This window comes from Crassostrea angulata, chromosome 7 (genome assembly GCF_025612915.1).
Source record: "Crassostrea angulata isolate pt1a10 chromosome 7, ASM2561291v2, whole genome shotgun sequence".
In the NCBI taxonomy this organism is placed as follows: Eukaryota; Metazoa; Mollusca; class Bivalvia; order Ostreida; family Ostreidae; genus Magallana; species Magallana angulata.
In genome coordinates, this window is record NC_069117.1 from 59294601 (window position 1) to 59311786 (window position 17186).

At 37.0% G+C, this 17186-nt stretch overlaps 2 protein-coding genes across 6 annotated transcripts in view; one reads left to right on the top strand and one right to left on the bottom strand.

Moving 5' to 3' along the window:
* Positions 1-10344: 10344 nt before the first annotated feature.
* The window catches only part of LOC128155377 (uncharacterized), a 29072-nt gene continuing 22230 nt past the window's right edge, over positions 10345-17186 (bottom strand). The window contains exons 1-4 of one of the 2 annotated variants that reach the window (XM_052817064.1): positions 14630-14774; positions 13417-13815; positions 11545-11648; positions 10345-11393 (exon numbers count right to left, since the gene is read on the bottom strand). In XM_052817064.1, coding sequence (XP_052673024.1) covers positions 10878-11393; positions 11545-11648; positions 13417-13672 — 876 coding nt within the window. In that variant the 5' untranslated portion in view covers positions 13673-13815; positions 14630-14774 and the 3' untranslated portion in view covers positions 10345-10877. Of the gene's footprint in view, positions 11394-11544; positions 11649-13416; positions 13816-14629; positions 14775-17186 lie in introns of those variants that run through there. The other variant, XM_052817065.1, reaches the window with a different exon arrangement.
* LOC128155376 (calcium uptake protein 3, mitochondrial-like) overlaps positions 14781-17186 on the top strand; it is a 39767-nt gene continuing 37361 nt past the window's right edge. For all 4 annotated transcript variants that reach the window (XM_052817060.1, XM_052817061.1, XM_052817062.1 and 1 more), the window contains exon 1: positions 14781-15020. In XM_052817060.1, coding sequence (XP_052673020.1) covers positions 14808-15020 — 213 coding nt within the window. In that variant the 5' untranslated portion in view covers positions 14781-14807. The remainder of the gene's footprint in view (positions 15021-17186) is intronic.

Genomic DNA, 17186 nt, shown 5'->3' on the forward strand with positions numbered 1-17186 from the left:
CGATCAGTAAAAGTATGCGAGACTGCTCATGGGCTTCCGACTATGATGAAAAGTTTGACCTGTAAACGTGTTTCTATTTTAATTTTATTATGATGCGTGCACGTGTACTTTGAAAGGCTTTAAGACAAAATTTCTTTTTAAAACGAACACAAAAACATGAGAAAAAATTTATCAGATCAAGTTTTTCAAATTTTTCATAAAGTGGTGCAAAATGGGAACCAAATTGGTTAAATGTACGTCAGTTTTCTCATTCATCAGGCTGAGTATTGTAACCCGATCGTTTATATGGTTAGAGTTCATGATACATCTTGTTCAAACTCGATGAAAAAACATGTAGTCTGGGTTTTTTTTTAGAGAAGTTGAAAAAAGTGACATCAATTAGAATGATGTCTAAAATAAGGACTTCATTTCTTGATTCCCCAGCCAATATAACCTTGAGAGTTCACTTCATCGATCCATGTGGTCGGGTTAGGTGGGAACTTTGCAGTCGTTTTCGTGAGATGCGACTGAGAGCGCGCGTGATGTGAATGTGATGATATCGGTGATTGGTAGAAAAGTGGTTCAATAATGTCATGGAATTTTATTTACTTCGAGATTTCATTTTAGTTATTAAAAAAAGTGTCTCATTCGAAATCTTTACACGTAAAGTCATATCTAAGTTGCCTTGAATTAGACACATGTTGTTTTGCCACCGAGATTTTCTCAAAGATGAGAAACTGCCTAAAACGCGAATTTCGCGACCTTGAAAGAGTTCTTTTGACTGGTCCCTTTGTAATGGCGGCTTAGTAATGGGAAATTGGTACTGGTAAATGAAGGATTTAAACAATTACAACAGAAGATACATGTATATTGATTGTGATAATAATGATTCGATAAACAAATTCAAGTGTGTGTTATTCGTTGCAAAGGTCTTGTCGTAAATATTTTCTGATGAACATTTGAATTTCTAAATTGATCGACAAATATTGAATAAACCAGATTATTCAAAATGCGAATAAAATATCAACTATTAAATTTTGATTATTTTGATTTAAGAATCTACGTTTTTTGTAAAGGACAGTACCGCCTGCAGGGCCGCGCGAGAGAAGCGCCATCTACCGAGAGGAAACTCAAACAAAAGGTTGAACGACTCGCAAATCGTCAAACCGTTTAGGAGAGTTTATATTTTCTGTTTTCATCAGAAAAACCCTGACCCTAAAGCACTCGTCCCCCGATAGGAGAGTGACCCTCTTGTCCGTTGTTTCAAGAGTTCCTGAAACAACTCCCGTCCCTTGACTTTTTTCCCTTCTTTGTTTAAATGTAGAAAATATTTTGGAAGCGCAAATTGAATGCCTAACAAACACACCGTCATTCTTTGAGAAGTATTTTATTGAATGTATTTTGCTAAAATAAAAATAATGACGTCATAATAATCGAACTGCGATTGTCCGTTAATGTTTATCCATAATATATGAAAAATACATTCATTTTCATATTGTTTAAATAGAAAGAATCTTTTAGAGAAAAAACAGCGGGTGCAAGACAGTATCTACATTGTTTCACCAACATAACGTAGGTTATTTTCAACTGTTTACAGATGACAAATAAACTAGTTCTTATGTCCCCTATAAAACGAATAAGTTGAACAACATTTTACAACATGTTAGTGGATTTTTTCAGCGTCTCGCAGCGGGGCTCTACAAACGAATGATTAAAATATTTTACTCAATGAAGGCCACACACAAGAGTTCTTTTCTACCTAACAGGTTCATTATCAATATTTCGATAATAAAACAAATATCAATCGTCTTTGTCATATTGTCGTTAACAGTCAAGACACTGAGTTATTATAATGTGAAATTCAAATAAAAAAGCGTGAAGAAAAACAAACGCCGTGTTAAAGTAGGCCCCGTCTTGTATCCCGTTTTAACGAGATACGTGATTTTCTTTATTTCGTCGCTTTTTTTGTTACTTCTCATTCAGTGATCGGCGGCTTCAAAGGTGAGACTTCGTAAGTCTCTTACCTTTTTTGATTATTGTACACAGAAAAGGGATTAAAATTTACTTTAAAAAAACGGAGAGAGTGCGGGATGTCAAACACTGGGCACAAAAGACCAGATAGACCTCCGATATATGTATGACATGGTTAGGGCTCTGTGGGTCACTATGTTAGGTATAATTCGCGAGTAAGTCTCTCTGACCCTTCAATCATTTTTCGATGGCGATGACCCCAAAGCGTTCTATTAGTAATCCGATTGGTTTCATTTTGTAATCGCGGAAATAAATATAGGTAAAGACTTTCATATACGCGTTTGATAGGTTTGATATTAGTACACACTTTTTTTTTGTTCTTTTAGCTGTGATCATTGACACATCTTTCGAGAGGCCGTACCGTGACAAAAATAAACTGTTATGAATGACGAAATGGTGATCAAGTAATGATTCTTGAATTTATTTTTGCTCATTACATATGATAAATCTTGATTTCAATATGAACTTGATCATTTTGGCGTGCAAGATTCCATGTGGGGTACAAGCCCCATGTGGGGTACAAGCCCCACGTATGCGGAGGAACTCCTCTGACCACTGGCCGCCGAAAGAGGGCGTTCTCGCCACTAGGAAACCCGGTGTCGTGTCCCTAGAGGGAGGTTCCTAGGGGAACGTGACGTGAACATTATGTAACAACAAGTGTCCGCGATTTTTTGTCGAACGCCACACATTAAGAGTCCCGGCATTACGAGCATGTTTCCTGCGTATCTGTTGTTAACGGAAAAAGCCCCATCCCAAAGAGGGAAATGTTACTATACACAGACCTATGCTAAAAGATATTGACCTCTCAACGGAAATAGCCCAAACTTTTAAAATAAATCTGTTTTTTCTAAATCCAGGAATTGTTTACATTTCAAGTAATGGAATAACCGCCCTTAATAATCTCTCATGGTGACAAAAACAAGGAAATCCTCTATCGGTTGATACTATCGCACAAATTTGTTACGATCGTGTTGATTAATTGTTTTTTTTTATAATCTTTTGTAGGAGGAGCAGATGACTGACGTAAGATAGCGTTAAAGCGGAAGTTGACAACATGGACAGGATTTAACTAATCACGAAAAACAATTGTTGTCTTTACAGTTTCCGAGCTTAGGATTCAATGCATTTTTATCACACACATGAAAGGGAAGAAACGTATTTTGAAAGAGTTCAAAATAATCAATTTTGAACATAACGCCTAAACGTTATTGTTTCAAAGAAAATGCATTACTACAGGACCCTCACAATGCATGCTTTATTAGCTTAACAATGTTAAAGATTTTAATTCAGACAATGGTTATATAAGTTTATGTAGGTAATTGATTGTACTCCGGAACATTCTTTGGTCCTGTTGTTTGTCCGTGGATTTCGTCTTTCTCTTCTGGTGAAGGGACTGTAATTTCCAATTCTTCCGCCGTAACTAACGAGTAAGGGAACGTTCGCGATTACTGTTTAGTCGGGGTTACAGAAAGCCTGAATAGAAACAATCTTATCGCATCTGCATTAAATTGTATGATTTTTGTAAGTGTTAAAACTGCATGAGAAGTTTTACAATCTATCATCAAAATAACCCACAGAAGTGTATATCGGAAGCATTAAAGTTTATTCAAATTCCTATCTGCAAATATTTTGGATAATTCTGCGGTTTCTTTCATATGCATGCAAAAAATGGTCCTGAGTTTGTTTAATGGGAAGGAGGGGTGTACAATGCAGTTCTTTTTTCAACTTATAATTTGTTGTTACTATAAGAATTTCTGGAATATCATAAAGAACCAGGAAGCAATGGTTAATGTCACCGTAAATTAATTTTATAACAAGGTTGTCATATACGCCGGCGATTCAAATGCAGAGCAGGGAGGTGGCTAATTAACGCTCTGTATATTAATGATCCCGGGGCTCAGGTATGCCAGGAATGGTCGGACGAGGCTGCCAGGAAAGCAGGTTATTTATTTACTAAATATACGACAAAGGCTTTTCTTTGAAATTCAAAATAGATTATTTTACCGATGCGCATGGCGCTTTATTCTATACCGGTTACAGCAGTATACAGCTTTATGAATTTTATTTTTTTTATCTCTATATCGAGGGAGAAATTGTTTTTTTTAGGAGAAAGATCAAAATGTACTACAAATTTAAAAAAGGCAATGATAAAAAGAAAGGCGATTTAATTATGTTATCGAAGTGATCTGCGGGGCATCAAAGCCATACAGCCTGCGACAAGTATAAAGCAATGCCTTCAATTTTTTTTAAATACAACTTCTGAATTTAAAAAAAAAAATTTAAACCAGAAACAGGGAATTTAGGTAATGTCCTCGCACCGAAAGAAGTGGTCCGAGTACAGTTAGTTTCTTACAAGAGTAAGTAAGCTGAGTCATGATGCAATTAATCTCAGCATCGTACAACACAGGGTCATCGGTGCAACACTGGTTAAATCCTTTAATCATATCGTCAAGACGCATTCCGTCAGGATCGCGTGTCCTGTGGGAAATCTGTTCCGACATACACGCCGATCCAGACAACAGCCGGATCCTCGGATCTGCCCCTCTGGCCAAAAGATTCACTCTATAATTGAAAGCGTTTGAAGATAATATGGGTAGTAGTCTAACTTCATAAATTGATGTGCGCGGCCCCCGGGGGTCCTGATTGTACGGTCGGAGGTCATTGTTCTAATTGGCCAAGGTTCACCCAAGGACGCCGGTATACCTGGTGCAGAGATTTGTCCGCTGCCCCGGTCGGTGATTGTCTGTGCTTAATGATGCTGTCGTACTAAGCGTGTACTTTAACATCATTTAAGTCATCAACATACATATCAGCGTGCATTTAACCTTTGAAGTCTAGATATTTTTTACCACTTGCCGACACATATTTTTTTATTTGTCTATTGTCTAAGAGATTATTTGTAAGAAAGACCTATAAAGGAAAATAGCTTTGATGGCAAAAGTTGACGTTTTAACATCGCCGTGTCAGAATTACGACAATACAGATATAAATATAACTAACTGATGTACCCCCCCCCCCCCCCTGTGAGAGATGTAAAGAACCCACCTGGCCAAGGTGTGACAATATCAACAGGTTCATCACTCTATACGTCTGATTTCCAGGTGTTCAGACCTGACCTGTCGTTGTCCTGATTTCATGCATATTTTTAACATTCAGGTCCTCCTCACTGGGACAGATCTAACACCTATTTTCTTAAACTGTCTAACGTGTTTATCTTTCACGCTTATTAATTTTTCCTTTCTACCACCCTAATTTTGTTCAGTGTTTACGTGTATTAATAGATATAAAACTATGGATATTTTTTTTCCGACGGGTAGGTGGTCAGCATATTAGATCCTCCTACAAACTGAAGTGTTATGTCAAGTGATACGGCATTATTAAGTAAAAACCAAAATGCTTTAGCTTAATATCATTGAAATATAATTTTATTTCAAAATGTTTTATTGATAACTCAAATGAATCACAACTTTATTTCAGTTGAATATATATACAGGGCTATTCTTTTCGAGGAGATGACCATCTTTTCCTTTAAAGTATGTAGATGGATTTGCGGAAGTTTTCCAAACTTCGAAGACATGCACATTCAAAATCAGTCAAAACTTTGTTTTATGTGTTGCTCGTCTCAAGTTGAAAAGGCCACTATTTCATGAATAGAATGTTTTAAAATGCATGAAGATATAGTTCTGGTCGCTAAATAAATGTGCCTTACCATTTACTTCAATTAAAAGCTAGCGGTTTGTAACTTTAAAAAAATCGTAAATTTTATTGCCCGTTTTTTTTTTCTCATTTGGCATACAAATCAAAAACGTCCACTTTTCCTATGTATTTTTTTTCCCATTATGTTACCATTTTTCGTTTTCGCTTTTCGTTTGTTTGTTGAAGCCTTGAGCTTACACCGGGTACAGCTGTGGACCTCTTGTCAACAATAGCAGACTATTAAGATGGCGTCGGTTCCTGGATTTCTCTTTAATTTTTGCCTCTTTAGTACACACGAATCGGAGACAGAAATCCGGTTTATAATTTTCATCGTTTTCTAATTACCCTCTTATGCATTGTTTGTTCACTTATGACGTTGTTTACTTTTTGCACTTGTATTTAGCACGAATAAGTCTTTGATTATCAAATGCGGAGAACTGGCCAAAATTGTCAGGAATCTAAGACAATGATTGGTTATTGGGCCGCGAGCTACCGGGTGAACTTGTAATGGTGCCGTGTGTTCGATATCAACTGTAACACACATTCCACGCTTTAACTATATGCTAGAAGGTATCACATTTATTTGACCATTAAAGTGAAAAATCAGATAGACATCAAAACACCTTTAATTGGACCATTAGAATTGTGTTATTGAACACCGAGCGTGCTTCTTTTTGTTATTCTGATTTTTATCAGAATGTCTCATTTTCGGGGTAAATGGCGAGAGGAGATATGTCGTTGGAATGTATTTTGTTCTTTGTTGATATACAAAAAAAAATCTACCTGGAATAATTGACCTTATCAGGTCCTAGTAGCCCAGGGGAAAACCCCACTTTTTCTTTAGCCTATGTTACAAACAACAGTACTGCACTTTACCATACTGCAATAGTAGTACAAATAGTTCCGTTACAGTAGTACAACCAGGCACATTTTTGGAGGGGCGATGCCTCTTTTCCTATGACAAAGCCCTTTTTGACTGGAATCGGATATCCCCTTAGACAATATAAAAGTTTAATATGTAAACTAATCAGTGGGTATTCTGGAAGAAGAGTTGGCCTGTATTGTTCTTTTAATGAATGGTTACATAAGACGGCGTTACTCGGGGGTCAGTGCTGTCTGTTTGCAGTATATCTTGTTCTACCTGCAGTACATGTTATGACACAGTCCTCTTGCTCTACAGAGTCCTCTACAAATGAATACAATTAAACGACTGGTTTGTTGTTCTTTAAAAATAAAGCAAAATAAAAAAAAAGGCGTCAATCACAATTTCAAGAAAAAACTATTATTTGTCAGTGTCAAATGATTTTGCCATTGTAAATCTTTCTCATTTAACAATACTTCGCGTTACTCAAATTACATAGACTATATCCGTGTCTAAGACTATTTTATATTTCTTTGTAAGAGAAAATGTTACGTCGAATAAATATCTATATAATTTACCACAAATAAATGAATGGGTTTTTGGTTGTTTTTTTTTTATGGGGGGGGGGGGGGATTTGCATGGGTTTTTTCAGTTTGTTTGTTTGTTTGTTTGTTTATCCTTTAAACTCTTCATGTTGACTTTATTGAAGTTTTGTGCGAAACATGTACAACAATTGAGGTTGAGTGTTCGATACCAAACCAGTGAGGTTTGAGCCATTTCGGCTGAGGACAAAGTTTCAACATAAATGATAACACGTGATAACTGTACAGGAACCATATCCATCTCTCCCCAAACCTCGAGCCTCGGACCCCCACAGGGGTTCCTGTTAGACTTAGATAAACAACATATTCTCGTTTGATTGGCGCTTCTGTTCAGCGTCACGTTGCAGCTTTTCACTGCTCTGGCAAATCTCGTCTGTCCAAACGCTCTGGCTGCATGTCTACTGACCTTGTTTAATCCCATGACCCCGGTGTATTCCTGGGCTGTTTCTATCTCCAGCCTCATAAAATAAGTTTCGCGTGAATTAAAGTGGATGCAAACGATTGACTTTGAAATCAACTACGGTGGTTTGCCGATACTAGACTGTGTAATTAGCGTAAACCAGATAAATTCGGCAAATGATGCACAGTAACCAAAGACATGCTACCACCAGAAAGCGGGTTCTCCATAGCTCTGTGGCAACAACAGAGAGTCGTGTAAATCACCACCCCCAGTGCCTAGATTCTCTTTCTTTTTGTTGGTCATTATTTTAGATTTGTTTTGCCCCCCTTTCCGTACTCATTTATATCTTGATGTAGATGGCAGGTTTAAGCGTTATCTTCCGATACTGTGATTACATTGCTGCAGTAGTTATCTGGTAATCCATGGTAGTGTTTCTGGTTTAACCTTCACAAAGTTATAAACATGTTGTGAATAGTTGTTATTCTTTTAAATTGCTTCTTGGAATTTTTGATATGCTAGCATAATTTCTCCCTCATTACTTGGAAATATCTATCCGTTACAGATATCGCGGTTCTGGTAGGTCTTACGCGAAACGCTTTTTTGTAATTTTTTCTTAAATTACAATCCAAAGTGCCTTTGCACTGAATATCAAAGGTAACATGAGGAAGATGTCTTGTAGTTTCTGATGAAATTAACTTTATTTTCACAGCAATAACTCTTGCTCGCACACAAACCGTATACATGATCACATCGTAAAATGTGGCGAGTTAGCGCGTTCACATTGTCTTGTAGAAGATGTGGCTACGGCAACAAGCATCCGCAAGGTTCTGTCCCGGCCTCGCCAATGGCTGTACACTTAGTGACCCTAACATCGAGAGGGGGATTTTTTTATTTCCTTTTTTTGACTGAGGTGAATAACCCCGTGTGTTACCTGAGTTTTTGTAGATATATTTCGAACATTATCATTACCATTACAACTTCACTTCAAAGTCAGTCTGGTCGGGAATAATTACAGAGACTAAGACACACTGTTATTTAGGGATTTAAAACGTCACACGCTGCCCAGACGGAGCAAGAACTTATCCATGTTCCCACGGCTCCGTGTGCACCACACTGCCCAATATACGGATATCTTCAAGTGCACCAAAGTCAGTTAGAAATAGTACAGCACCAAAGTCAGTTAGAAATAGTACAGCACCAAAGTCAGTTAGAAATAGTACAGCACCAAAGTCAGTTAGAAATAGTACAGCACCAAAGTCAGTTAGAAATAGGACAGATTGAAATCAGTCACATAAGTACGCAATGGTAAAGACCACAATTATCTACCAAAACTAAGCATCTGTTTAGTACCAAATTCAGTCCCCAAGAGTAAGCACTGTATTGATGTATCTTGTACACAATTCAGCCATCGTATGTAAGCAACTGTATTAACCAAAGGCAGCCACTCAGCAAATAAAAATATGCACAGACCATGGTCAGAGAATCGAAAACCTAAACCTGCCCTATTCCGATAGAACTGATTTCTAACATAGCTTGACTCTGTTCTATAACTTTCCTGTAACAGACTATACTATGCACCAACAACGGTCACTGCAGGAGTTAATGAGAACCAACTGTAATATACTCCACACCAGAGGCTGTGTCCCTCAAACGCCTCAATCGTAACAGAAAGCAGAGTCTGTGTGCCATTAATTCTAGCCGGGCGCTGTACACAACAACGAGACGGCCACTCGCCGATATAAAACCAGTACAAACTACTCTTTTGGCATAATGCTGATGACATGACCCGAAGCTTGCAGACTAATGGTGTCTGGCCTGCGATGGTGAGGAAATATGATTTTTCGATCTGTATACAAGTATAAACAACCATCGGATCCAGGAGAAGGTGTTTATTGCTCCTTTCTTCTTTGTCGACTCGATCTTTTGGCCTGGCCGTCGCTTTACAAGCGCCGCGGTCAGATTCAGGAGCAATCTGCCATCTGATCGACCTGGTGCCGGGGTTCGAGCTCAGAGGTGCAGATCTTAACTTGACACATAACAGAAAATGAACCATCCCAATGGCAGGGCGTGTACAAAATTTGAATTTTCCACTCTTAAAAATATGAAAGAAGAGGCAGTTTCTTGTCATTTAAAAAATGTTTTATTATACAAATTGATAACAACAGCTACACTTGATGTTTGTTCATAAGTTAAAGTTTTTATGACAACAACAATGGATTTAACTTAAATTCTTTGCCTTTTTTCACCAGACAGAGACACAGATTAAGTTAAGTCACATTCTTAGGACATTTTGGCATTGAATACTGGCATCATATATAAATACTACAATGACAAGACAGAAGAAACATAGTGTTGGTTTCAGACAGGTGTTGGGAGTGCAGCTCAAGCTTAACTTAATTATCTGTAATGTATTTAATCATAAATACACACGCGATCGGGTGCACGAGTCAAAGAAGGCTACAATGCAGAGATCGCCGGGGCAAGCCATAGCTGATCTGTACACAACATTTTCAAATTAACTGCTACGTTCAAAAAGCCCCAAGCAGAAGGGGTGTAAAGCCTTTGAATTTTGAATCAAAAGAATATGGCATTAGATTATTAAAAGAAAAAAGGTCAGGTTATTAAGAATTCGCAGATGTGTACTTTGTAAACTTATGTACAATTAATGCAGATACTGAAAAAAAAGTAGATCTACATTTCAAAAATTTTCTTTTAACATGAGTTGTTCAGTTTGGCACTTTTGTGGATACAAAATATTGTTGACAAATTGAAAAGTCGCTCCCTCGCTCTTTTTCTCTCCAAAAAATCTTTCTCACATTCTCTCATTACCCTTCGTTCCTACCCCCGTCCGCTGCACTCCAAAAATATGTCTTATAATATCTTATTGCACTTTTGAAGTGACATAATGAGTGAAAACAGATCAGAAAACGCCATTACGCTACATACAACATCGCCCTGAGAGCACCGCGTGAATTAGACCACCAATCACAATCAATGTACCTTATTGCAAAAAGTGAACAAAGTGGAGGGAAATGCACAAGATTTGAAAAAATAAAGACAATTGGTGAATGAGATGATAAAGTTCTCCCAAACTACATGTCAAATTGCAGAAAGTCATCTTTTACACCAGTCGCGTTCTTCGTCTCCGTGTGGGGCTTCCTGTAACATCACAGACATCGTAGCCCTCCGGAATCTTGACGTCACCTGCTATTTACCGTCTGCAAGTAGCTGCTTCATAGACTAGTTGTAAATGTTTCCAGAAAGTGGAAACTCAGATCTAAATCCTGTATGAAAGACTTGCTTCTCCTCATGAGGGTCGGTTCCGTTGCCTGTCATTTTGACAATCTTTGTATGCTTTTAAAACGGAGTAACAGTCCCGTTTTCTGAAAAGTCTCAACTGTCTTAGAGTGGCGCTAAAAAAGTTCTTCAAAACTTTTCTACAAAATTTGACGTAGCTCCGCCCAGATTGGTTTTTCTTTTTGAGTTTTTCGGAACACTTCTTCTTCGCACAAATAAGGTCCGATTTTGACGGTTCATCACAACTTTCTTTCAGACTATCTAGTTCTTTGTCTGTTTTTTCAACAAGAAATAGCGTTTCGTTCATATACTTTCTCCTGTGTCGTTTCATACTGATAGTCACTGCATTATTGCACACTAACGCGAGCTGATATTTCCGAAGTTTTCCAGGTTTGCCCAGGCGGATCCCGTGTGTTTTGTGTCTGTACCTGGAATATTCCAGGGCTTTAGGATGGGTTTTGTTTCCGGCTGTCTCGTATTCCACTGTCTCGTTAAACACACAGTCCACCTCGTTAAACTCGTCCTTCTACAGAAAAAAATGCAACACTTACGTAACTAACGGTGCAACAATGGACGCACTCATTTACAGAGTTACATGGAACTATTTATTCATGATCATATAAACTTATAAAATTTAACTTTTAAGCGAAGATCCATGTGATTGTTTAAAGACCTACCGGGAGACTGTAGACAACGCCATCTGGGGCCACACAGAGGTATCTTCCGGCGGCAACACCATACACCGTGTTAGCAAGGTTATGAGATCCCGATTGGAGAAGTGCTAAAATAGACAAAACATCGCAATTCAGTAAAAACAAAGCATAATTTGTGCGTAAAAATACCTTAACAATGGCGTTTATTGAAAAGACGACCTCGATGTGAGACCGGGAAGTATAAGATTAATTTAGCGGACCCAGTAGCGCTCATTTGTTAATGAGGAAGGTTCGGGGGAGTTTCCAAAATATACTCAAACATGTCTGTTCCTGGCTGTAAGGGAATAGTACTCGCGTAGAGTTCGGCAATACGATGAAGAGATAATTAAATGCAAAACATCAACGCACCTGTTATAACAGATAACACAATTATCAATCTAAACTACCTAGCCCGTGATGAATTATGAAAACAAAGATGATTAAAGATCGGGAACGATTTTTTGTAAATCTAGAACGTTTTCTTAATGAATCTTAAGAGAGATGCTATGACACGTTCTGTGGAATCGAAGGGAGCCTCTAGTTGGCGGTAGACTGGTGAAATAATCACCGCGTCCGGACGCCAAGTAATCAGGGAACGATTGACCAAAGTCTTTAAAAATTGACTGATCAGTTTTGACGACTTAAGAACCGACTTTCCCACGTCCAAGGATTAATAAGATAATCGGTAGATTTAAGGATTAATCTCTCTCTCTCTCCCTCTCTCTCTCTCTCTCTCGTTAAATATTACCCCTTTAAATGGATAGATGTTTGTAATGTTCTCAAATATCTGAATTAATTGTTCATGGTTCTTTTTTTCCGAGTTTGTCTGCAAGAGTCTGTACCGTATATACACCTATATATATATATTCTGTGCTGACAAAATACGGGTGTAGCGTTTCAAAGTTTCACGGATGTTTTAAATTCTCACTTAGCTAAAACACAAAGCCCCGAACTGGTGCATCCTAGGAATGTAATGGGTTTAGATCGAGACCCCGCGGAATGAAAGAAGATAGCTCTATGATTATAAATAAAATCAAATGGTTCTTGTCATTTTGGTGATGTTTATGGACGCCCGGGGGGCAGGGACTACCCTGGCTGCGGCCTCCCCGGGGGTGAGCGACCGCTGAAGACGAGGCGGTCAGTGATTGGCACTCGTTTAACAGCTGTATCTAACAGATAGAGTGCTCAATCACTCATATCAATTTTTATACATGTAGACTTTGAAGGCTTGTGTTTACATGCTGTCTAATTTATAACTCGTGATAACACAAAGGCATGGGAATCTGTCATTTCGTAATGGGACCGAAAAAACAGAAGTGATCGGTGCAACAAAGCGACGGCGAGGGAAGACTCGTGACAAACGACTTAACAACTCTAGTGACCAACATGTGAAATAGAGGACAATTCATTAGGACAATCATGGAGTCAATTAGTGACGTTGAGTGACAGTGATGAGCAATATCAATAACTCTATACTATACACACCAGCACGTTAATTAGGTCATTATATCAAAGTTGATTAGTGATCAGAAATCGCTGTGTATTGGGTCATCATACAATCAGTTCGAACCTATTCGCTGACTTCTACTACTACTATTCGTTGGGTCATTATGTCAACTTAAATTAGGGATCGGAAATCGCTGACCTACAATCTACTGTGTATAAGGATAATGTAGAATTCAGCGATCGCCGACTTACAATACCTTGTGTCGTGTAAATATATTAAAATTTAGAATTTGCCGACTCACAATACTATCTTTCTTATGTATGAAATAATATTTTAAATTAGGGATCAGAAATCGCTGACTTTATCATGTAAATAAATTAGAAATTTGAGATCAGAAATTGCCCACTTACAATACTGTGTATTATGACCACATGCTGTTCCCTGCACCGTCCCGTCTTTCAAGATTTCCAAAGCTCTTTGGCTTTTGGTTCTAAGAAACATCTTTTTTTGAATCACCTCGGTCCGTCCTTGCCCAGGAGTAATTCCACTTAGATCGGAATGAGCGGGAGCCGCGGTTCCCAGGGAAATCAGGAGGTTCAGAACCAGAAAATACGTCAAAACATGCAAACAAAACTTCTTTGAGGCCGTATATAAGTTAGAGTTCATTTCTTAAAACAACCCATAGCACGTGCAGGAAAGGACTACGAACGGGTTCCAGATCCGCTGCCGTCTGTCGGACACTCATAGCACCGTGTTAGAAGAAGTGGTCTCTTGTGTGGGTTCCAGTTTCTCGCTTCCTTTCGTGTTTCCTGCAAAATAATTTTTAATGTCACTTATATATACATGTTTTTGTCAAATTTGGCTACACACCAAAATGCCTACCCTGCAATTTTGTTTTTATTCATTACAAAGTTTAAACAGAGTCGAGATAGGACTACGCTAGAAAATGCATTCAATTGTAAAGGTATTTCAAGTATTAAGCATATAAAATGATGGATCACGGACAAAAAAATGAAGACTTTTAAAAAATGCAAACAAGTGACATTGATTACAATAGGAAGATATAGTGTTGAGTTCTATGTAATGACCGTGATTGCATCAATGACTTTGCCTCTGTCGATATTTATTCTACATATATAAATTCGTTTTACAAACAACACACAGGCCCGTCAGCTGACAAAGGTAAAAATTTGACCTGTAGGTAGATATATAAAACCAAGATAAAATCACTTTACACTGTTTCTCGTATAATATACCGCCTACAAAAAGCGAACGAATATTCAGCAGTGGTAGTGTTCCTACAAATCCGCCAAGGCAGTTCCAGTACCCTCGCTGACCAAGTATACATTTATATATATACCGGCCTATTTCATTTCCAGATTTCTCATTTAAATTTTGTTAAGATCCAAATCGTGTGCATGCAACAGAAAATGGTGTGGAAAAGAAATTCTTTCCCACATTTTCCTTAACGAAAAGAAACTATTCAAAATTAAAGCAATTTAGCATTTAATTAATTAATTTCATTATTTCGGCATTCTGAGAAAAAATAAAAAAGGGAAATATACTTTACACAAACTTTTTGTTTACGCTCTAAAATATGAATAAACTATCAACTAAATTTACCTATGAAATATAATAATTCCATTCAACTTATATATAGTTAAAATCCATGATATGAATTGATAAATCCCGGAGAAAGCACGGCCACCTCCTGTCTAGCCCTAATGTCACTTTACACTGAACTCAGTAAAGAGCACAGAGAGGGGAAGCATGTAGCGCATGCGCTCTGATTACAATAACAATGGCGTCTGCGTTTAGGAAGAATGTATTCTACACTATTTACAGACGAAGTTTGATACAGCAGAGGACTTTCTCATCAGACAGAAATGTATTTTCTAGGTGTTTGAAACACAGCAAAGTCGTTATAGCTGGCTTGTCGACAGCTTCTTTTATTTGTTTGAGTGCAATTTATGCGAAACGAAATGGGATTCAAGTTCTTCATGCAGGGGGAGAGGTATGTTCCAAATATTATAGATCTACGATTTAACCAAAGCTGAATGGCATTTCAAAGATGACAGATGTGCCCTAAATAGCTGTTACTTACAAGTTTTACAATACTTGTCAACCTAATAACCTAAAGCACTCACCTAAAAACCTTCTTGTGATTTTTGACATTTTGGGGGGAATTGTGGTAAATTACAGCCTTTATAAGTACAGCTTACTTATCCAACCATAGATATACTGTTTAGTAAAAATATTGCTTGCATAACATTCTTATATTTTAAACAGTTCAATTATTTACTTTGTGGTATGTTCAATTTATAGTTCATATAATGTTTCAATGCAGACTGGCAATTGATTGTCAAGTACTATTCAAAGGGGAACAACTCTGTCTCTAAGAATATCTTAGTAATCATACACCCCTTCAAAGCAGATTAAAGCTTTTTATTCACCAAGACCCACTTTTATTACAGAGTTTTATTCCAAAGTCTTCATTTTTAACAATGTCATTATCCAATGACAAGGCATGTAAACAATGATTGGAGTTGGCCAGTTACTACAGATGACAAAGTGATAAGCTTTTATCGTACTAGTACCAAAGATTTCTGTGGTAGGGCTATACATCCGTTTCATCAGCTGTCATCGCCTCTTTTGTGCTAGAACTAGATCTAAATTCTGGTATAATAGTGGTGTTGATTTAAAGAAAACAATGTGTTATCTACTGATTGGTGATTTTAGGATGTCATCAGACAATGTAATTGTGATAGATTCAAGTTATTAGAGGACTGTGTATCTATTTAAATTGAAATAAAGGTGTACATGTACTGGTACAAACACAGACAAAAAATCTAATAAAGGGCAATACACAAACATACACTATTTTAAACATAGTCTCAATAACCAATATGCATATGATACTGTATGAAATTAATTTAGCTCAAGTTAGCTTACTGTATTATATCAAGGTGTTCAAATTTGATAGATTTTATCAATTTAAGTACAAACTTACTCAACCCAGACTGATTGTTAATCTTTCTCCGTCAAATTTAACTATTTCAGTCAAGGAATATTATGCACATATTCAATCAAATTTTAAGGTTTTTATCTTTTCTATCAATTATGACGCTTGATCAAGTACTAGTCCTAACTATATTAATTCTGTATATGTGTCTATTACATCATAGTTTTATCATCAATTCAACCTAATAATTATGCTTTTAAAAATTATTGATATTGAAGCAGTTATAGAGGAAGAGTTTATATTGTCACATCTTTTGTATTTTATTTAAGGGGGCTGGATGGTTTGGCCAGTTCTAGGCTATATCGATCTCCTTTAGATGAAGAGCTCTGTATTAAAATATAGAAAAAGTACCAAATGAAATATTTTATATTTTTCGTCATTATTATTTAAACAAATAGATATAAATGGCCAGAATTACTGAATGTACAATTTTAAGGTGATCTGTTGACCACACAGCCTCCTTGCTGCATGATACAATGTATTCATCAGGAGAGGAAAAAATATTTGGAATAATTATTTTCTTGTTTATTTAATCATGAATCAGATATTGATTCATCTTTATTTTTCTCAAATAAGTTTGCAATGCAGAATTCATTTATAATTTAGCAATAGTAAAAAATGCATGATTCATCTTGTGACTTTTCAATGTCAGATTAGAAGTTGCAGGTCATGCCTAGAATTAGGAGCAGATCACCCTAAGATTGCTGCAGCACATGTATGTGCAAACCCTTCTCAAGCCTGCATGGGAAGGGGAACCTTCCCACCACATTTTTTGAGCTATTATAAGATTGGATAAGAATTACTGGAAGAATGTTAAATCAGGGCAACCCCAATTTGCTTCAGGAACAATTATCAACCATTGTTACCAAACTCGGAATAATTTTTTTGCAGATTATTGAAATACTTTAAATTTTAATCTAGATTAATGGTTTGGTGAATCATTAAGTTAATCTAAAGATCAAAGGTAGTTCCTTGAGGCTGCACGAACATTTTGTTGTGGAGTGTGAGATTTTAAGGTTCTTTAAGTGGATTAATACCAAAGTCAAGAGGCTTTTAATTTTTGATTTTTTTATGAGGCCATTATATAGGTAAAATAATATAAAGAAAAGTACTTTTTCGCTGACTTGAATAATTTTTTGGTCATGTTGCATAATATTC